The sequence below is a fragment of the Malaclemys terrapin genome, chromosome 6, assembly GCF_027887155.1.
Source record: "Malaclemys terrapin pileata isolate rMalTer1 chromosome 6, rMalTer1.hap1, whole genome shotgun sequence".
Lineage (NCBI taxonomy): Eukaryota > Metazoa > Chordata > Testudines > Emydidae > Malaclemys > Malaclemys terrapin.
In genome coordinates this window covers 100,822,671-100,846,032 of record NC_071510.1, presented here as the reverse complement: position 1 = coordinate 100,846,032, position 23,362 = coordinate 100,822,671, and the positions used below count along the sequence as shown (strand labels likewise).

At 44.9% G+C, this 23,362-nt stretch overlaps 1 protein-coding gene across 1 annotated transcript in view; it reads right to left on the bottom strand.

Moving 5' to 3' along the window:
• Positions 1–23,362, bottom strand: part of ARL15 (ADP ribosylation factor like GTPase 15) — a 323,722-nt gene that overhangs the window by 162,758 nt on the left and 137,602 nt on the right. Inside the window, exons 3-4 of the mRNA XM_054031835.1 lie at positions 22,040–22,099; positions 1,473–1,681 (exon numbers count right to left, since the gene is read on the bottom strand). Coding sequence (XP_053887810.1) covers positions 1,473–1,681; positions 22,040–22,099 — 269 coding nt within the window. The remainder of the gene's footprint in view (positions 1–1,472; positions 1,682–22,039; positions 22,100–23,362) is intronic.

The following is a 23,362-nucleotide window of genomic DNA, read 5'->3' as shown; positions in this document are numbered from 1 at the left end:
CAGCTCAGACACCCTCCTCGCAGACATAATGGCAACCAGGAAAGCTACCTTCCAAGACAGATACAGGAAAGAGCAAGTTGCCAGTGGTTTAAATGGGGGCCCCCATGAGCTTGGAGAGGACCAGGTTAAGGTCCCACGCAGGGACAGGCTGCCGGATCTGGGGATGTAGGTGGTCCAAACCTTTGAGGAAGTGACCAGCCATAGGGTTGGCGAAGACCAGACCCTCCTGGGTGGAAAGCCGAGGTAGCAGTGAGATCTACCTTTATGGAGGATGCCACGAGGCCTTGCTGTTTCAGGTGTAGGAGGTACTCCAAGATGAGAGGTACAGGTCCTGAGTGACTATGTCGGGGAGGAGACGTAACGTGACCGGTGCATCCACCGACAGCTCCGGTAGCGTGATGTACCAGTGTTGTTGAGGCCACACTGGAGCTATCAGAATTACCTTTGCCCCCTCTCTCTGGACCTTGAGCAGGACCTTGTGCAGAGGGAACGGGGGAAAGACAGAGCAGGCAACCTCTCCAGGGTAGCAGGAATGCATCCATGAGCGAGCCTGGGCTGTGACCCTGGAAGGAGCAGAATGTTGGGCACTTCTTGTTGCGTCATGTGGCAAACAGGTCAACCTGGGGAAATCCACACTTTTGGAAAATGAGGTGTATGACATCCAGCTGGATGGACCACTCATATGTGCGGAAGGACCTGCTGAGGTGGTCCTCTTACACAAAGAAGATTGCAGTTTGTTGCATTTCAGAATAACTATAAACTCGGTTAAAATTTTGTTCAAAATACATTACTTCCTACAATTTTTTTTTTAAAAGCAGAGCTTCTTGTGAAGAAAAAAAACACACTACTCACAACACTGCTGCTGTAAAACAGCACACAAGACAACTAAAATATAAACATTTTTCAGCAACTGCTAATAGTACTGCGTGCTGAATTTACGGAATGGAACAATTAAAGGATTCTCTGTATGATCACTGCAAATTAGGAAAGGCTATCACATCTTAGATTAGGAAATTCAAAATAGGACTTCTGAATAAGAATTACAACTTGACTCCCATGTCAGTGGGTAGTAGATAAGAAAAAAGCTTTTACATAAAAGCTACACATGGTTGCAAGCATAATATATTGCTTTAAGCAATGGTGAAGACTAAGATAATGGGGATAGTGCTAAGGAGGATAAAAACAAAAATCAAGATTAAATTAATAGCAAAGAAACAACAAGCAAAACAAACACACACAAAAAAAAACCACTCTCCCAATAGCTTTTGGTAAAAGCAGTTAGAAACATCTTTTCTCCCTTAAGCAAAATAGGGTGAAAGCAGGAGAATTATATTCATATCCAGTTCTTTTACAGGTTCCGCTCTCCAAGAAGACTAAGAACATATAGTGTGATCAGCACAAAATGCACTTGAATAATGATGAGCTTTCTATCGTGGTGTGCAGACAGACAAGATGCTGCCATGTTAACATACCTCTTGTACTGAGCGAGCTGCTGGCTTGTCTTGATGATTGGCCAATATTAAAAATGGCAGAGTACATAACTGTGGGTGCTGAAGAGCAGAATGTAGTTCATTCCTCGCCGTTTCTAGATCATCTTCCGAGGAGGCACTGTCTAATACAAATATTACCCCTTGGGATCCTTGGTAGTAACGACTCCAGTACTTCCTAATAGTGTCAGCCCCTTTCAAAACAATAATGAAAACTAATTAAAAACACGGAAAGTTAAATAGATCAAAATTTCCTGCCAGATAACAACCCTACCACTTAGAATGGATTAAAGCAATGGGACACATTTTGTCTTCACTATACATTCTGTGCAAACCACTGAAATCAAGAACATTATTTGTCAGTAAGGGCAGAATTTGGTTGCTCTTTCTCTAAACATTTCCGCTTAATTAACTAGCCATCAATCTCTAATCCTGCTTCAGTGCCACCTAATCCCACACCTTTCCACTTACAAATAATGGTCCCTCTTCCCATTTTTACTGTTGTCCCACTTGTTCCTCTTACCACAGCTCCACAGTTTCATCATGTGATGGTGTGTGCTGGGCCCTTTGAGGCCTCCTGGTGGAGATTTTGTGGTCCTACCACACCCCACCCAGAAAAGGAGCAGTGAAGGTGGGTCCTCCAGGCCTGCCTAGAAGGGCTGCAGGAAAGCAGCCAGAGTGCAGCAGACTCAATTAAAAGGAGTTGTAAGGCCTGAGTAGGTCAGATCCTGGCTGGGACCAGAAGACTGAGGAAGTCCTGGAAGACTGAGAACCTCTTCGGGCAAGGAGATTTGGGGGAGGCCCTGCTAAAGCAGGGAACAGACAGAGAACCCAAGAAGGTGATGGGACCAAGTGGGAAGCAACCTGGGGAATAGCAGCAGCGACCAAATAAAGGAAGCAGTATGTGGCTGCTGTCTACAGGGTCCCTGGGTTGGGATCTGGAGTAGTGGGCAGGCCTGGGTCCCCCTGGCCACTGGAGAAGTGGCCTAAGCCACAAGGAGGGGATAAGACACTTCATTAAAAGCCCAAGAAAGGGTCTGGGAGTTTAAACAGGCCCAGGGTTGGGGCTGAAGACCCTGCAGAGGGCCAACCATGCGTTGAACTTTATTACCCCAGAAGGGGGTTGAACTTGAAGGGGGTGACCTGGCTGGAGATCTGGGACAATGAGAACTGATGAAGGCAAAGTCTCCTGGGGGCATTGCTCTATACCAGGGCAAGAACGGACTTATAGCTAGCCAAGAAGGGACTGAGACAAGGCTACAGACATTAACAAGGGAACAGGGACAGGCCCTGTTGGACCTTTTATCTCAAAAGGGGTTCATCCATCCATTCACCTATTAACTGAGTGACTTAGCCAGATGGCTGAGCCACTGAAGATCTGCCTGACAAGGGCAACAGCCAACAAGGGGCACCATGAGCAGTGTGTGCGCTTGTGCAGATTTGCACCCAGCTGACAGAAGGCAAGTGCGTCCCGTCACATATCTATACAGTAGAACTCTGATTTTATGATCAATCTACAAATGACCAGCTATATGAACAATTTTTCCCAAGGGGAAAAAACACACACACACACACACACACACACACACACACACACAAAAGTGACGTTGATGAAGAACAAATCAATGTCCCTTCACATTCCAATGCCTTCAATGCATTGGAAGTCACTTTGCAGTGAGTAGTTTAAAGGAAGAGAAGAAAGTGATGTAGTGCACCATACTGTAACTTAAGCACCATATGTACTGTAATTTTGCGATGTTCAATTGTATGAACTTTTCAATCCCAATTAGTTCTTAAACAGGGGTTCTATTGTACTTGTATCTTCTCTATCATTCATTTGTAGACTTTCTGTACAAGGAATCGGATTTTCTCATATGTCTGAAATGCCATGCAATCCTACAGTGCTATTGTGCAAAAATATTTGATTCAAAAATATAAACAAAGCCTACCATTTATTTTATAATTATATATTTAGTTAGTGGAATGGTAACATGAAAACAATTCAGACAAAAATGTCTGACTCAATTTGCTAGGTCAACCTGTAAAGTCTCCCAAGAGCTCTGCCCCCTCCAGCAGAGCACTACATGATTTGGCCTTCAGCAACAAAACATCAATCCTGATACCATCTGAGTATGAGTTCTTTGGGGCAGGGCCTGTTCCTTCTCATCCATCTGGGACTATCATTAAAAGGGAATAATAATAATAGTACAGGGTGCTTGATGAGTCTCAGGGGAAAAAAAGAAAAGGTAGTTCAGGGAGTAAGGGGGGAAATGTTGCTCTTTACATAAAGATAACTATATTTTGAGAGGGGAGAAGTGAAACTATTTATATTGACATACTGTGTGCACATGTGCTGGCTATTGATTTTAAGGAAATCTCAATGTATTTCTGAAACAAATATTAAATTAATTATGCCCAGACAATGTTCTGAGCAAGGTACAGGGCACCGAATAAGGCAACGTAATGTAAGTACAATGAAATATTTTAGGACAGTATTACATAGTTTTCAAAAGCATCTACCTTAAAATGTGTACTTATGTTGTGCACTGCTCAGCAAGACAGGTTTTTTACATTAAGTCAGGGTGAAGAGGTCAACATTTACAGCACACCTTCACTAAAAAGGTTCACTGATCCAGGTGATCACAGCACTTTTCAAAGTGTAATTCCAATACATTCTGCACATATGCATTAAAAATAAACCCTTCCTAGCACTAATCTGCCTTCTGTTCCTTTGTCCCTCCCTGTTGGTTACTGCAGTCATAACAGTAGTGACAAATATTACTTCACACTTTTCTCAGATCCTTCTCAAAACTCTGAAAACCTTGGTTTTAGGTACAAAAAAGGTGCAATTATGTAACTGTTGAATCAAATTAGACCTGACCCTTAAGAAATGGTTATTTAAATATGGATAAAATAGGCTTTTACTATTATGAAAAATCTTGCTTAAATTCACTATTAATTCAGCCTCACTTATACACCAACAGTTCAAATACAGTATGATTTTCCATATTTTAGGAACGACTTAGATTGTACAGCATGCTGACGGAAAGTGTGATTATATTGAAACACTATCACTGTACCACACCAACATCCCATAAATCTCCTCTTTTTTGCTTTGCCTGCAAAGGGTTTCAGTGTTGCTTAGACTCAACAGCTCTTCCATGTGCCCCTTAGTGTTATTTCCAGGTACAGTGAGTTGCCACAGGAATCAATGCAATCTTTCAGCAAGCCAGAAAGCAGAGATAACACAGAACAATAGGAACCTGATACTGTACAGTACATCAACATGGGTTTTACATTACATGCTGGCCTACACTATGCCCTTCCCCACCACCACCCTTCTTCATCCTTTCCTTTCTTGAATTTATTTCTGGATAAAGATTCCAAAGATTTCTACTTCCTGGCTTCTTCATACTAACAGATTGATGTTGGTTTCTAGCATTGCAGTTTAGGTGGTACTACTGCAGCTGTGCACTAGGTGTCATAGGGATGAATCAGCAGACTTTTCCCCAGAAGGGAACACTCCGAGGGCATGTCTACACTACAAACTTAAGTCAACTTCACTTAAATCGACATCCAGCTGCTGCAATAAGTCGGTACTGCGTATCCACACCACACTCCGTGTGTCGGTGGGGTGAATCCTCACTAGCAGCTCTTGCGTCGATGTAGAGTAGTGTACTGTGCAAAGCTATCCTACAGTGCAACTCTCCATACGGGGTTTTGGGAAGGACTTGCAGTGCCTCATGGGACCAAAACATTCTCGCAGAGGAGACTGGGAACATGGCTTCAACATCCCATGATGCCATTTTCTCCCTTACTCCTCTGATTTCAAGTGGAACCCATGATATTTCCTGCTTTTTTTCAAAAGACTGGTATAGCCGCACATATGCCATATCCCAAGAAGCCTGGACCCCACTTAGCTGTGCACTATTGTGAGCATTACGAACACCACATGCCTTATCCTGCAGTATTTCCAGAGCCACAAGAGAAGCTGCTGCGTGGAACATTGCAATGTCCTTCCAGCAGAGCTGCTGGAAGTCATAGAATGGAACAATTCCCACTTTCTGCTGGCAGTCACACAGCAGCTGAACATGGAGGAGCACAGTTTCTGGTCCCAAGAAACAAACACTGACTGGTGGGATTGCACTGTTATGGGATTATGATCAGAGTCTGCCAAACTTTCATATGCGCAAGGCCACTTTCCAGGAACTGTGTGTGGGGCTCTCCCCAGCCCTGCAGTGCAGCGAGAGTAAAACGAGACCTGCTCTGACAGTGGAGAAGCGAGTGGTCATCGCTGTGTGGAAGTTAGCAACGTCAGACTGCTACTGGTAAGAGGGGAATCAATTTGGAGTTGGTAAATCCACTGGTGGGGGAGGAAGGGGCATTCCGATCCAAGTAAGCAGGGCCATTAATGGCCTTTTGCTAAGAAGGGTTGTGACTCTGGGCAATGTGCAGGAAATACTAGATGGTTGCCACAATGGGGTTCCCTAACTGTGGTGGAGCAATAGATGCCATGCATATCCCATATTCCTTGGCACCAGATCCCCTTGCCAAAGAGTACAAACAGAATAGTTTTCAGTGGTGTTGCAAGCGCTGGAGGATCAGTAGGGCCGTTTTACTAACATCAATGTGGGATGGTCAGGAAAGGTACATGACGCACCATCTTTAAGACCACAGGTCTGTTCGGAAAGCAGGGAATTTATTTCTGGAACGCAAAATGTGCACTGCTTCTCTGTATTGTGCCTTCCCATAGTATGAACCTTGCTGTGACTGCTGGGTTTTTGTCTCCAACACATCCGCTCCATTGCTTCAGTTTCTCTGTCCCTCCTCCCCAATTTTAAATAAAGACTATTTCATTCTCAAGACATGGACTTTTATTGAACAAACATACTGTAACAAATCACAATAGAGATTAACCTGAATACTGAATAGAGTTTAGCCTGAATACTGCGTACAGATGTGGTTTCCTCCTCTCAAAAAAGATATACTGGCATTAGAAAAGGTTCAGAGAAGGGCAACTAAAATGATTAGGGGTTTGGAACGGGTCCTCTATGAGGAGAGATTAAAGAGGCTAGGACTTTTCAGCTGGGAAAAGGGGAGACTAAGGGGGGATATGATAGAGGTATATAAAATCATGAGTGGTGTGGAGAAGGTGAATAAGGAAAAGTTATTTATTTGTTCCCATAATATAAGAAGTAGGGGCCACCAAATGAAATTAATGGGCAGCAGGTTTAAAACAAATAAAAGGAAGTTCTTCTTCACACAGCGCACAGTCAACCTGTGAAACTCTTTGCCTGAGGAAGTTGTGAAGGTTAGGATTATAACAGGGTTTAAAAGAGAACTAGATAAATTCATGGAGCTTAAGTCCATTAAGGGCTATTGGCCAGGATGGGTAAGGAATGGTGTCCCTAGCCTCCGTTTGTCAGAGGGTGGAGATGGATGGCAGGAGAGAGATCACTTGATTATTACCTGTTAGGTTCACTCCCTCTGGGGCACCTGGCATTGGCCACTGTCAGCAGACAGGATACTGGGCTAGAAGGACCTTTGGTCTGACCTAGTATGGCCATTCTTATGTTCTTAACCTTGGACACATGGTGGAATAAAATTGGGAGGGGAAAAAAAAAACCATTCAGTTTGTCCTTAAAAGGGCATTGGCCTTGCCTGTCATACATTATATGTGCAGCTTTATTCTTAGGATCCTCCCCTGGGGAGGAGTGGAAGGGATACTGCAATCTCCCACCCCACCCCACCCCTCGCCTCCTGGAACATTTGGGAGAGAGGCAAGGGGAATACGGCAATGTTGGAATTCCGTTCTGCAGAGGCTATGGAGGGAGTCTAGCCTCAAGGTGTTTCTCCTGAAGGTGAACCAGATGCCTCAACATGTCTATCTGTTCCTTCAGAATCCCCAGCATCTCCTGCTGTGTGCCATGCTCACTCTCCTGGGCTGATCTCCTGCTCACCAGGTCCATGTCCAGTTTTTCAGAGAGAGAGAGAGAGAGAGAGAGAGAGAGAGAGAGAGAAATCCTCCACACTTTTTGCTCAGTGTCCACTGTTCCAGAGATGTTCATAATCTCGTTAAACATGTCACCATGTGTTCTCTTTCACCTTCATCTTATCTGGTAGAGCCTCTCCACTGGTGTGGAGGAAGAGCTGAAGCCCACACTTTCAGCTCTAAGCCATGGAAAGCACAAAGCAACCACTGTCAATGCAGACTTGATGTCTAGTGCAGAGTTGCTATATATAAAAAAATCTCCCTTTATTTCACAGAAGTTTAAGGCAGAACATTTTCATTTACACAAGATATTCAGTGAACTGGTTTGCTGTCCCAGCCATGGTGCAGTTACTAAGGTCAACACCAGCCCCTGCCACCCAAACTACAGCCATATTTTGGCTGACGGGGCAGAAAATCACAATGGAAGAGGGGAGCACAGGCACTGTTTGTGCTTCGAGCAGTTGCAATGAAAACTACCACAGTCCCCCCTACATGACCCTAGTTGATATTACTCTCCTGAGGGTAACAGAGGGAACAGATGCTGCAAGCGTCTGGGTATAGACCAGGTCCTTATGCTGCTATACTGTGTACTGCAATGATGCTAGCTGAATTAACACTGTAGTGGCATGGGAAAGTGGCCTATGGCAGTGGAAGAAATAAGGCAGCCTTCCCCAGAAACTTCTGCAACAGATTGTAGAATACCTCCATGAAATCTGTACGGAGGATTCCCAGGCCATCTCTGTGTACATGAACAGTCTTTTTCATGGGGCACCCTCTGCTTCTGAGTGGCCGTACCAGCTAAGCAGATAGCCACTCTACCTCACCTTCTTAATTTTAATTAAATATAGAATATAAGAACATGGGACCCCAAAATATTACTTGAAATTTCATACTCACCAGAGGCTCCTTCCCTGACACCACGCTCTGCCACAATGCTGTTCTGCAACTGACTGGACTGCTCCGGGATTACAAACTGCTCCTGACTTAACAGGAGCATGCATCCCCCATTCACCTGTCTCCCATTCTCCTCCTTCTCCTCTTCATCCAAGACCTCCTCCTCAGCATTGTTCATGATGGCCCGGGATTCCAACTCCTCAGAGGTATCTTGGGGGTCATGGTGGGGTCACCACTGAGAATCACATGCAGCTCCTTGTAGCAGTGGCACATCTACCACCAGAGCGACTGTTCACCTCCCTTGCCTCTGGTACACCTGCCTCAGTTCCTCGATTTTCACCTGGCATGCCCTTGGTGTAGCCCTTCTCCCCCATGAGCAGCATGATCTGCTCATGGATGTCTGTCTCTGCGGCTGAATTGGAGCTGTGCCTGCACAGCTTCTTCTCCCCACAGACCAAGAAGATCCACCACCACCTCCTGTGTACTCCAGACTGGAGTACATTTAGAGGGTGGAGCTGCCATGATTAGCTGTGCAGACGAGCTCTCCATGCCGTAAAACAGGAAATGAAAATTCAAAATTTCCCAGTCCTTTAATAGGGGAGGAGCTGTTTCCTGGGTGCCTGGCTGCTGTGCAGCAGAGTTGAAAATGTTTACCAGAGTGGTCACAGCAGAGCATTATGGGACACCTACTGGAGGCCAGTTACATTGATGTAAACAACGCAGTGTCTACACTGCCTCTATGTCAATCTAACAACATTGAAATAAGCACTATGCCTCTCACGAAGGTGGAGTAATTAAGTTGACACAGCTGGCAAGTTACGTCAGCAGAAAGGATCTAGTAGTGTAGACACATTAATTATTAGGTTGACATAAGGCAGCTTACGTCAATTTATCTCTGTAGTGTAGACCAGGCCTTCCAGCAATCCAGGAGTTCATGCACAAACAGCACAAGAGGCAAACCAGAATCTTGTGGGATGATAATTTTTGGTGTGCGCTGCCTGTGTGCTCAATATATACAAAAACAGAAATACACATGTACATATTAGACAAAGCGGGTGAAGTAATACCTTTTATTGGACCAACTTCTGTTGGTGGAAGAGAGAAGCCTTTGAGCTATACAGAGCTCTTGCTCAGGTCTCACCAATAAGAGATGTTACCTCACCCACCTTGTCTCTAATATCCTGGGACCAACGCAGTTACAGCAACACTGCAATCAGCATATACATATTGTTGTATGAAGATTGATATTTTTGTTACTAAACAAGCTGCAGTTTGTGAAAATCATCTCTGCCTGCTTCTGTCTTCCTTCCATGTTTCTGTAGTGAGGTTAACTTGAGATTCATAGCAGCTAGGAAAAATATTGAAGCTAACTGCTGCCTCCAACTTTGTCTCCCCCTTATTAATTACATTTTAAAAACTGTTAGAACAACATTATTTAGGTTGCAAATTTAAGCACTTGAAACTTAGGAAATGTTAGATTTATGGTTGCCCATGCAAACTAATTTGTCCCTTTTGTGCATATGAATTATGCTGCTGTCTTAAATTACATAATCATATACTATTTTTTCTACAGGAAAATCAGAGGAAATCTCAAAGATGATTTCATTTAAAAAGGAAAAAGATAAAAACGAATTCCATTACGTCAGTGGGTCCCCAAACTGGCACGCCACCCTAGGGAGGCATGGAGGAATGTTTGGGAGAGAGGGGCCAGTGCCCACAGGGAGTAGGGATGGAACACCATGCTTCCAGCCCTGCTCTGCCGCCAATGCCATTCAGCCCCCATTCCTGCTCCACCTCCAGACCGCAGCTCTGCCCTCATTCTCTCCCTGCCCCCAACCCCAGCTCCTGCCCCACTTCCATCTTTGGCCCAAACTCCGCTGCTGAGGAAGCCTTGGCTGCGCAATAAGGGTGTGTGGGGGGGGAAGCACACGAACAGATTCTATTAATGGGGGGGCATGACTGGAAAAGTTTGCACACCACAGCATTATGTACAACTATACCAAATACCCCACCCCCCCAACAAATCATGCATCATTGGTAGGTGAACAGTGTGAAAGCCTGGACTGATTCCAATATAGCTGCTCTGCAATTACTGAGATAGGGGCACTTCTTAGAGAAGCTGTCCGAGTCCTAGTAGAATGGGCTCCACCCAGCATGGGTAGATGTAATCTAGCTACCTCATAGCATGTTTTAATACAATTAGACATTCCTATTTAGACAACCTTTGGGTGGACACTGCTTGACCTTTAACCCTTTCTGCACATGCTACAAACAGTTTGAGAGCTCCCCCAAAGGGTCTCATTCTATAAAGGTATTATGAAAGAGCCCTAAATGTGTCAAGGGTGTGCACTTTGTCTTCCCTCTGGAGGCTTATGGAAGAAAACTGGGAATCGGGAGGGGGGAAAAAAATCAGTTGATTCAAATAAAAATCTGAAACAAATCTTTGGTCAGAACTTAGCATGCTGCTTAAGCATTATCTTATCTCTGTGAAATATGGCATGAGGTGGACCAGCCATAAGGGCTGGAATTTCCCCTGCCCTTCAAAGTCTGCATAGATAGATGGTATAAAGAGTAAATTGTCAGAGGCTTAAAACCAACTAAAACTGTGCTGAGGTTCTAAGATGGAGGGAGCTCCCTAACGGGGGGCAACACATTAATGAGGCTCTTGAGGAATCTTAGGGTTGGCAAAATGTGGTATGACTTGAAAAGTGGGATGTATTGATATTGCTTCTAAATATTTTCTTATGGAGCTGATAGTCCAGAATATCAGGAAATCAGTTTCTAACGTGACATTGTGCTGCCCAAATAGAAAGATGAGAAATGCACTGGACTTGGATCCTGGACTCAGACCTTCCCTTCCCAACCCCCCTTAAACAGAATGTTGATATTTCTCATTCTGATCTGTAGCAAACAGGCCCAATCCTGGTTATCCCCACCTATGGAAGATGGCCTGCAGGGCAGAGTGCTTGACAGTCTACTTGTAGTTGTCTAAGAATTTCCTACTGATATTCTATAAGTCTGGTAGATGCAGAACCACTGATAAGATTTAGTGACAAAGGCACCAGTTCCCAAGATGAACAGTTAGTTTGCAGAGCAGAGATAGAAATGCTGTGAACTCAGGCATCTGGCTAAGTTCTAGGACATTTATGTGGAAGTGAGTCTCTTCACTCCAGAAACCTTGGGTCTGAAAGTGGTCTACCCCTAACTTTGAGGTATCTGTCCCCAGCATTTTGGAAGATAGAGGTGAAAAAGTGGTATTTGTTACACACCCAGCAATGATGAGAGGAATTCTAGTAAGACCTGAACTCTCATGTCCATGTGATCATAGAACCATAAGGTTAGAAGGGACCACAAGGGTCATCTAGTCTAACCCCCTGCCAAGATGTAGGATTCGTTGGGTCTAAACCATTCAAGACAGATGGCTATCCTGCATTTTGAAAACCTCCAGTGAAGGAGCTTCCACAACCCCCCAACTCAGTCTGTTCCATTGTCCTATTGTTCTTACAGTTAGGAAGTTTTTCCTGAGATTGAATCCAAATCTGCTCTGCTGTAGTTTGAACCCACTGCATCTTGTCCTGCTGTCTATGGCAAGAGAGAACAACTTTTCTCCATCTTTTTTATGGCAGCCTTTCAAATATTTGAAGACCGCTACCATGTCCCGTTCCCCCCACCCCTTAATCTCTTTTCCCAAACTAAGCATACCCAGTTCCTTCAGGGTCCCTCTTTGCTCATATGGCGTACATTCCATCCCTTTGATCATCTTTGTCACTTGCCTCTGGATCCTTTCCAGTTTCTCTACATCCTTGCTATACATTGTTGACCAAAATTGGACACAGTACTCCAGATGAAGCCTAACCAGTGCTCAGTAGAGTTGTACTATCACCCTTCCCTGATTTGCATGCTATGCCTCTGTTAATGCAACCTAAAATTACATTTGCTTTTTTTTGCAACAGTATCACATTGTTGACTCAAGTTGAGGTTGTGATCCATCACAACTCCCAGATCCTTGTCAGCAGTGCTGGTGCCAAGCCAGTTAGCAGTGCTGGTGCCAAGCCAGTTAGCCCCCATTCTGTATTCGTGCATTAGGTTTTTCTTCCTTAAGCATAGTACCTCACATTTGTATTTATTAAATTACATTTTGCTGATGTCTGTTGTATAGATACAAAGATTTGCATGGCGCATAGGTGAAGTCTGGCATGCTGCGGACACGTTTAGTCTTGAGGAAAAAAAGGCTAGGGGAAGACCTAATAAATCTTCAAATACGGTAAGGGCTATTAAAAAGAGGACAGTGATCCAATTAGTCCACTAAAGGTAGGTAGGACAAGTAATCAGTTTAAACTGCAGCAAGGTTAGATATTAGAAAGTTTTTCCTAATATCTAACCTAAATCTAACTATAAGGATATGGAATATGTTACCAAGGGAGGTTGTGGAATCCTCTTATTAGAGGTTTTTAAGAACAAGTTAGACAAACATGCCAGAGATAGTCTAGGTATACTTGGACCTGCCTCAGCACAGGGGGGATGGACTACATGATCTATCGAGGTCCCTTCCAGCACTACACATCTATAAGTGCAGGAAGTTATATGACGCAGGAGCGAGACACATAGGGTATGTCTACACTACGAAATTAGGTCGAATTTATAGAAGTCGGTTTTATAGAAATCGGTTGTATACAGCCGATTGTGTGTCCCCCCCACATAAAATGCTCTAAGTGCATTAAGTCGGTGGACCGCATCCACAGTAACGAGGCAAGCGTCAACTTCCGGAGCGTTGCACTGTGGGTAGCTATCCCACAGTTCCCGCAGTCTCCGCCGCCCATTGGAATTCTAGGTTGAGATCCCAATGCTTGAATGATGCAAAACAGTGTCGCGGGGGGTTCTGGGTACATGTCGTCAGGCACCTCCCTCTCCGTCAGAGCAACGGCAGACAATCAATTCGCGCCTTTTTACCTGGGTTACCTGTGCAGACAACATACCACGCCAAGCATGGAGCCTGCTCAGCTCAGCTCACTATCACCATATGTCCTCTGGGTGCCGGCAGACGTGGTACTGCATTGCTACACAGCAGCAGCTAATTGCCTTTTGGCAGTAGACTGTGCAGTATGACTGGTAGCCTTCATCGGCTATCTGGGGGCTGGCAGATGTGGGGCTGCATTGCACACAGCAGCAGCCCCTTGCCTTTTGGTAGAAGATGGTATACTACGACTGATATCCGTCGTTGTCGTACTGCAGTGGCTGTCAATCATGGGCACCTGGGCAGTCTCGACGATGATGGCTATCAGTCGTAGTATGCTATTTTCTGCCAAGCACCCAGAAGATGCCGAGGGCTATCAGTCATGCTGCACTGTCGTCTGCCAGCTTAAGATGTAAAAAATAGATTTGTTCTGTATTCATTTGCTTCCCCCTCCCTCCGTGAAATCAACGGCCTGCTAAACCCAGGGTTTTGAGTTCAATCTTGGTGGGCGGGGGGGGGGGGGGGGGGGCATGCTGTGTGACAGTTTGTGTTTCTCCCTGATGCACGGCCACCTTTGTTGATTTTAATTCCCTGTACCTGTACGCCATGTCGTCACTCGCCCCTCCCTCCCTCCCTCTGTCAGATACTAGTTTCGCGCTTTTTTTCAGACCAGACGCCATAGCACTGGGATCATGGAGCCCACTCAGATCACCGCGGCAATTATGAGCACTATGAACACCACGCGCATTGTCCTGGAGTATATGCAGAGCCAGGACATGCCAAAGCAAAACCAGGACCAGCCGAGGAGATTGCAGCGCAGCGACGAGAGTGATGAGGAAACCGACATGGACATAGACCTCTCACAAGGCACAGGCCCCAGCAATAAAGTCATTGTTACTTCACATTCATGCATTCTTTATTAATTCATCACACAACTAGGGGGATAATTGCCAAGGTAGCCCAGGATGGGTGGGGGAGGAGGGAAGGAAAAGGAGACACTGCAGTTTAAAACTAACTCTTATTGAAGGCCAGCCTCTGATGCTCAAGCAATCATCTGGGGTGGAGTGACTGGGTGGCCGGAGGCCCCCTCACCATGTTCTTGGGCGTCTGGGTGAGGAGGCTATGGAACTTGGGGAAGAGGGCTGTTGGTTACACAGGGGCTGTAACAGCGGTCTCTGCTCCTGCTGCCTTTCCTGCAGCTCAACCATACGCTGGAGCATATCAGTTTGATGCTCCAGCAGCCGGAGCATCGACTCTTGCCTTCTGTCTGCAAGCTGACGCCACCTATCATCTTCAGCCCATCACTTGCTCTATTCATCCCGCGATTCAGCCTGCCACCTCTCCTCTTGTTCATACTGTGCTTTTCTGTAGTTTGACATTGACTGCCTCCACGCTTTCTGCTGTGCTCTTTCAGCGTGAGAGGACATCTGGAGCTCCGTGAACATGTCATCCCAAGTCTGCCGTTTTCTCCTTCTAATCTTCACTAGCCTCTGTGAAGCTGGTGGAGGAGAAGGGAGAGGTGATTAAAAAAGACATTTTAGAGAACAATGGGTACACTCTTTCACGTTAAATTTTGCTGTTCACATTACACAGTACATGTGCTTTTGTTACAAGGTCGCATTTTTCCTCTTATATTGAGGGCCTGCTGGTTTGGTGTGAGAGATCACTCACGCAGTGCCAGGCAACAGATTTCGGCTTGCAGGCAGCCATGGTAAGCCACAGTCTTTTGGCTTTTTTAACCTTCTTAACATGTGGGAATGGTTTCAAACAGTAGCGCCCTCATTTCCCATACCAAGCACCCGTTGGGTTGGCCATTTAAAATGGGTTTGCAATGTAAAAGGAGGGGCTGCGGTTTCCGGGTTAATATTCAGCACAAACCCAACTAACCGACCCCTCGCCCCCCCCCCCCCACACACACACACAGACTCTCAATTATTGGGGATGATCACTTCACCCCTCCCCTCCACCGCGTGGCTAACAGCGGGGAACATTTCTGTTCAGCAGAGCAGGAAGGGGCACCTCTGAATGTCCCCTTAATAAAATCTCCCCATTTCAACCAGGTGAGCGTGAATGATATCACTCTCCTGAGGATAACAAAGAGCGATAAGGAATGGATGTTGTCTGCATGCCAGCAAACACCGGGACCATACGCTGCCATGCTTTGTTATGCAATGATTCCAGACTACGTGCTACTGGCCTGGCGTGGTAAAGTGTCCTACCATGGCGGACAGAATAAGGCAGCCCTCCCCAGAAACCTTTTGCAAAGGCTTTGGGAGTACATGAAAGAGAGCTTTCTGGAGATGTCCCTGGAGGATTTCCGCTCCATCCCCATACACGTTAACAGACTTTTCCAGTAGCTGTACTGGCTGCGATTGCCAGGGCAAATTAATCATTCATCATTAAACACGCTTACTTTTAAACCATGTGTAATATTTACAAAGGTACACTCACCAGAGGTGCCCTGTGTGCCCTCAGGGAGCACGCCTTGGGTGAGTTCGGGGGTTACTGGCTCCAGGTCCAGGGTGATAAACATATCCTGGCTGTTGGGGAAACTGGTTTCTCCGCTTCCTTGCTGCTGTGAGCTACCTACATTATCTTCATCCTCCTCTTCCTCGTACCCTGAACCCTCTTCCCTGTGTGTTTCTCCAGTGACGGAGTCATAGCACACGGTTGGGGTAGTGGTGGCTGCACCCCCTAGCATGGCATGCAGCTCCGCGTAGAAGCGGCATGTTTGCGGCTCTGCCCCGGACCTTCCGTTTGCCTCTCTGGCTTTGTGGTAGGCTTGCCTTAGCTCCTTAATTTTCACGCGGCACTGCTGTGCGTCCCTGTTATGGCCTCTGTCCTTCATGGCCTTGGAGACCTTTTCTAATATTTTGCCATTTTGTTTACTGCTACGGAGTTCAGCTAGCACGGATTCATCTCCCCATATGGCGAGCAGATCCTGTATCTCCGTTCGGTCCACGATGGAGCTCTTTTGCGATCCTGGGATTCCATCATGGTTACCTGTGCTGATGAGCTCTGCGTGGTCACCTGTGCTCTCCCCGCTGGGCAAACAGGAAATGAAATTCAAATGTTTGCGGGGCTTTTCCTGTCTACCTGGTCAGTGAATCTGAGTTGAGAGTGCTGTCCAGAGCGGTCACAATGAAGCACTGTGGGATAGCTCCCGGAGACCAATAATGTCGAATTCCGTCCACACTACCCCAATTCCGACCCGCTAAGGCCGATTTTATCGCTAATCCCCTTGTCGGTGGAGTAAAGAAACCGGTTTAAAGGGCCCTTTAAGTCAAAAGAAAGGGCTTCGTCATGTGAACGTGTCCAGGCTTAGGTCAACTTTAGCAGCGTTAAATCGAATTAAACTCGTAGTGTAGACCAGGCCATAGTCTTACAGACATTTGTAGTTGAGCCTGCAGCTGGGTTGATATGGTCTGCTATGGTCTCAAATCTCCCCTGTGATAAAGCAAGCTCTTGCTGGTGAAGAAACTTACACAGCTCCTATAAATTCTATTCTTTGGGTTGGCCATCTAGTCTTACAGCAGTACTCATCCCCTATATCCTCCAATGATGTTAGCCTTGATACTCCACTCATCCACTTCTTCTAAAGCAGTCAATTACTTTTTCTACACTGCCTCCTACACATGGAATATCCTCTTAATTATGATTAATCAAGCTGTTCATTCACTTCTGTTCATTAAATTCCCCCTTCAGACAATGAAGGAGGAGTCAACAAGAAATGAGTCAACAAACAAGCAAATGAATTTCCAAAATTAAAGCAACCATGTGATCTTATTGTAACAACTTTGGTCCTTCCTCTACCTAAAATTTGTAACCCCATCTCAACCTCATTCCTTGAATGGCCACAATATTTCAATAATCCAAGATTTCACTATGAGCTTTTCCTTCATGGCCTAAAACAAATACTGATGAAGCAGGGAGCAGAACTCCAGAGAAGTGGTGCAGAGTTTGGGGTGGACCATTGCTGGAAGAAGCTTAGAATTTGCCAGTACAGAAAACCTCCTCCAGCCTCAATTGGGCAATCAAGAGTAGATCTTTCCATCTCTAATTAATCCTTCAAATCCATCCCAGTCTGTAAGTTAGAAATATTTCACCACAATTTTCAACCCTCCATTTACAGGATGGTGGATTAAAAGACCAAAATTGGCTTCTTTGGTCTCTAAAATTACATGGCTATATGGATATAAATGTTATTTGATGTGATTATTCTGAAATGTGTTACTGGGAACTACATCAAGACCATAAAGTATCCACGTCTCAGATACCATCAATAACTAGCACTGATTTTGTTAGTATCATGAAGCCAGCAACCAAAGGAGCACACTGACTAAACTCCTATCACTCCAGGGGTGGTGTATCCAGTTTATGAATGAGGCTTCTTGGTTGGACAATGTAAAGAAGCTTGCCATTGGTGCTGCTTTGTAGTATCTGTACTGTGAATAAACCAAGGAGCTCAGTTTATTCAGGGAATTCACCAGCACTAAATTCATTAATTAAAATTTTAAACAGCCAAAGTCTGCTTCTGCCTTGCCATTTTTCCAGTCTCTTCACACTCCCTCATTCTCTCATCTCCCACATTTTATACTGAATCAGGTGCAGTTTCTGCTTACAATACCATGCTAGGGCTTTGCTGCACCTCCAACGCCTCCATTTCATGGTGTACCTTAGCTAAGTGAGAGGGGGCTATTTATATCTGCACAATAAAAGTACACTTTTGGGGCATCTCAGTTAAGGAATGCCAAATCTCCTGAGTAGTAGTCTAATCAAAGAAACAGATTATCTCATTTATTTATCAAATTCAAAACTTAATGTCTTGCAATTTAAGAAGAAAAGAACAAAAGGAATTACACAATTGCTATGTCAAAAGGGAAACTTAACTCCGGACACTCGACTTGGCAGGCAAATGAAGGAAGAACAGCTTTTCAAATATTTCAAGTATTTAAGTATTTGTGATTTTAAAAAAAGTCTCCACAGATTTTCTTACAGATTCAAAATCTTATTTTTTTTTTTAAACAAAACTTCTAATATTTCAGAAATTAGATTCAAAACCAGATTCAATGTACCAAGTTAGTATTGTTTAAAAATACAAAAAATAATCTGTTCAGCTAAATGATGCAAGAGGTCAGGATACTTCACGAGTCAAATAAGAAGAAAATGTAACATGTTAATTCAGTTTTTTGCTGTTTTTAAGAATCTAAAACTGTGTTTGATAAAAGGCAAATGTCTGCAACAGAGCACAGCAAGCTTTGCTCTCTGTCCCAAACAAATACTAAAGAATGATGAAGAGTTAATGAGACCAAGAACAGCAGATAATATGAAAGTGGCTGTGTTTTCTATAAGCTGTAAATGAAAATTTTTTTTGTATAATTCTACAGAAACGGAAAACCTGGGTGTATTAGAAGCTTCAGGAGGTAACTAGAATGGTACAAACATACACCACCTTCCACTACAAGGAGGAGTATTCCGTCAGCCAAACAAAAGGAATAGTACACAATCAGCATCTGTTTCACATAACTGTTTGGCTGCTGAAAGAAGAAATCTAAAAAAAAGTATGAGTTTTAACAGTCAGTCCTTAAAGTATTTCAAACAAAACTTCACTGTGCTCAGGCAACTGGACAAGGCTTGCAATTTTCCAAAGGCTAAGATTGCAAGGCAATTTTTAAATTAATTAATTGAGTACATCACAAATTAAAATCTAAACGGAACTTTTCCCTTTTGATTGACATGCTGCAATGAATAGTGAACCTTTGAAGACCGATTCCTTTCAGCCTCTCCAGATTCTCAACATCAACTGCCCAGACAAGACTGCTATAGTACAGAAAACAAAACTCAGCCACAACATATTAGTGTTTGGGAGGGTGGTGGGGAACAGAGATCTTACAAAACTAACCTAATACAAGCCCCTCTCCCTCAACATCAACAGCAGAAATTCCAGAACAAAGTTTAGGAGAGAAAGAGAAGTTACAAAAAATAAACTGGTAAGACTTATTTATGTACACTGTTTATACCAATACAGAAATGATGTAGTCTACTATATATAGCAGTTCTCCTCCACATACACAAACAGAGGAAGGGGAAAAATATCAGTGGCCAACACTGCCTGACAGGATCAACACGCTGATGCACTGCAATCAAGTCAAAGGTGTTGCAGTCCTCACGGTGCTTCTACAGAAAATATAAACATATGTAACAGCTGCCCTGCATCTCTTTCCAAGTGAGGTCTTCACTTTTCAGCCCTCCCAAAAGCCCTACCTCCTCTTAAGAATCTTTACCCTTATGCAACAGAAAACATCCCTCCCACTTCAAAAAATATTAAAAATACCCAACCATCAGGCTAGGCACTGGAGGCCTTGAGTCTAAATCAATATCTAGCTACCTGCCATCTAGCTTTAACTGACTACGTTTAGACTCCAAAATTGGCCCCAAAGTGACTTTACTTTGTGACATTGGGAAAGAATTGCACAGCTGAATAGAACTTAGATGTCACTCAGGCACCATGGTGACAAGTACAATATAAATGCATAGACAAATGTGTCATAATTAAGGCTACAATTCTGTCACAAAGGTCACTGATTCCATGACTTTCCAGGACCTCTGACTTTTTCTGGGCCAGCCGAACAGTGGTCTCTGGCCCGCCAGAGCAGCGGCTGGGGTTGGGTCAGCTGCAAGCCCTGGCAGCGCTCTGTTTGTCCCTTCTCTGACACTCTCCACTCCCAGGTATTTTTAGTAAAAGTCAGGGACAGGTCGCAGGCTTCTCTGAATTTTTCTATATTGCCCACGACCTGTCTGTGACTTTTACTAAATATAACCATGACAAAATCTTAGCCTTAGTCATAATCCCTGTGCTATGGAGGTTGCAGCCTCCCTTTTGGAACAGATGACCAATGGATGACTATCAGTGTCTGCAACAGGGGTGGGCAAACTTTTTGGCCCATGGGCCACATCTGGGTATAGAAATTGTATGGCGGGCCATAAACGCTCACAAAGTTGGGGTTGGGGTGTGGGAGAGGGTGAGGGCTCCAGCCGGGGCTGTGGGCTCTACGGTGGGGCTGAGGATGGGAGGTGTTTGGGGTGCAGAAGGGTGTGCCGGGCAAGGACCGAGCAGTTCAGAGGGTGGGGGGTGGAGATCAGGGCTAGAGCAAGGAGTTGGGGTGCCGGGGGGTGGCTCAGGGGTGCAGGCTCTGGGCAGCGCTTACCTCAAGCAGCTCCCAGGAGCAGCAGCAGCAGCATGTCCCCCCACTCCTGCTCCTATACGGAAGCGTGGCCAGGCGGCTCTGCTGCGCACTGCCCTGTCTGCAGGCACTGCCCCTGCAACTCCCATTAGCCACGGTTCCCGGCCAATAGGAGCTGCGGGGTCGGCACTTGGGGCAGAGGCTGCCCCTGTGCGTAGGAGCCAAAGGGAGACATGCTGCTGCTTCCGGGAGCCGTGCCGAGCAGCCCCCAACCCTGCTCCCCGGCTGGAGCAGGGCAAGCCCCAAACCCCACTCCCCAGAGGAGCTCGAGTGATGGATTAAAACGGCTGGCGGGCCGGATGCACCCCATGGGCCATAGTTTGCCCACCCCTGCTCTACAACCTTTGGGAGCTACTTTAAGTTTAATACATGTTTATCTCAGAGCTTCCTCAACAGTAAGTTAAAGTAGGAAGGAACCATGGATCTGATTTTGTCCACTGAAAGACTTCCCTCTAGAGCTTATCTAATTTTTCCATTACAGTGTTTAAGACAAGTAAGTTTAAGCCTTGTTGAAAGATTAATCCCAAAAAGGCAATTTGCTACTGTATTTATGTACCTATGGGAGGGAAGGAGAGGGGGGAGGGAGATACACAGACTATAAGTAGGTTCCTTAAGCAGAAGCTCAGGGGAAAGACTAGATTTTTTTTCCCCAACAGAAAAATCTTCTCATTTCATTTTATTAATACAGCTGTCTGTTGGCTAGCCAAGCCATCACCTTTGAAGTTTGTTAGTCAAACTGACCCTGTAATAGACAAAAAACTAGGGAGATAAACATTTTTAAAAATGTACAACCAAAGTTGGCAGGGGGATTAGTGGGCAAATAACTTACCTGAATCAAACAACTATTTTTTTTTTAATTGACTGGATTTCAAGTCATCTGTGTCCTCTTAATCCTTTGGAAATTGGCTACTCCTGAAGTGTTTTACACCTAAAGGAGAGGACCATTTCTAGAGTAGAGGCTCAAATGTAGTGGCTCTGCAGCGAATGATTCCTCTTACACATCATCTGTGATGCAGGTAGCCAGTAAGGTGGGATAAGAAAGTATCTTTCATCCATGTTGTCACTCTAGCAAAGCTACAATTTGGCTCTAAATTTATTACATTTATATCGTGTACACTCATCTTTAGGGTTCTAGAGATTAGAAGACATACCATGCAGTATAATCCAATTTATTTTATGAATCTGTTGCATATTCCTCAAGTTGTGATGCTTTGATATAATCCAATTTATAAATGAATTTCAGTCACCATTTTTCATTGTTCTGACATTTAAAATATTTATGTGACAAAACAAGCAGAAATCTTAAAATATTCCAGGGCCTCTATCTTTTACCAACTCCCTATGTAGTGTGTCTATAGTGAAGTAATCAATTCATTGTGTTCTGCTGTAGGGCTTAGATACTGTACCTTTATACAGTGAAATGAAAGTAAAATACCGATCAGATATGCAAGTGATTAAAGTGTTATACCTCCAAGTTCTTTTACATTCAAGACGGCATTCTGGAATGGCACTGCTTTTATGCTAAAACCTAAAATTAGAAACAAAAAGTGTTAGTAACTTATTTGGTAAGGTATTTTAAAATAGACTGTATCCATTAAAACTATTACGTTCACTGTGGTTTTAGATAGGCTACTGAGTCACATTAAATATAGATTGGACAGAAGCAAATCAATGAATACAAGTAGACCTATAAGGAGGGCCCTACCAAATCCACGGTCCATTTTGGTTAATTTCAGTCACAGGATTTTAAAAATTGTAAATTTCATAGTTTCAGATACTTAAATCTGAAATTTCACCCTATTGTAACCATGGGGGTCCCAAGCCAAAAGGTGGTCGGGGGGAAGGGGGTCTCAGTATTGCCATCCTTACTTCTGCGCTACTGCCTTCAGAGTTGGGCAGCCTGAGGGCAACTGCTGGCTAGGTGCCCATCTCTGAAGGCAGCACCACTGCCAGCAGCAGTGCAGAAGTAAGGGTGGCAATACCATACCAAGACACCCTCAATGCTGCACTGCTGCTGGCGGCGGCGATGCCTTCTGAGCCAAGCTCCCACCCAGCAGATGCAAAGCTTCCTGCAGCCAGGGAGGTTCCCAGAGGTGGGTCTGACCTGGCCCTGGGAGCAGCCTGTGCAGGGAAAGAGGAAATCCAGTCCCTCCCCAGCCCATCCGGAACTAGTAACTGGAGTCTGGTGCAAAGTAGAAACCCCTGGTCGCGGCACCCCCAGCCCCACCTCTCCCCAGCTCCAGGTCCAGCACTTGGGACTTAAAGGGACCTTGGGTTGGCTGTAGGAGAGGGGCAGGGGGTTACCACGGTGACCCCTGACCACAGGGCCCTGGGCAGTTGCCCAGTCGCCCACCTGTAAGGTTGGCCCTACTCCCCCCACAAAAAGTGATGACCTCCCCATACCATGCCACCCTCACTTCTGTGCGCTGTTGGTGGCAGCACTACCTTCAGAGCTGGGCTCCTGGCCAGCAGGTGCTGCTCTCCGGGCACGCAGTTCTGTGAAATCAGGTTTCCCGTACAATAGCCAGAGTTCACAGGGGAGATCAGATATCAGTGTCTGATGCACATTTTTCAAGGCAGTGAATTTGGTAGGGCCCTACCTATAAGGTTGTCAACATAACCTTTCTATAAATAGGAATTTATTAGCTTAACCACAGAAACTCCATTCTGCTAATAACTTGTGCAACAAAGCATTCCCCCATCTTCCACATTCGTACTTAACTTAAAAGTGATGTGGGAATGGAAGTCCAAAAAATAGAAATTGATAGAATGTGTATGTTTTTTGGCAATC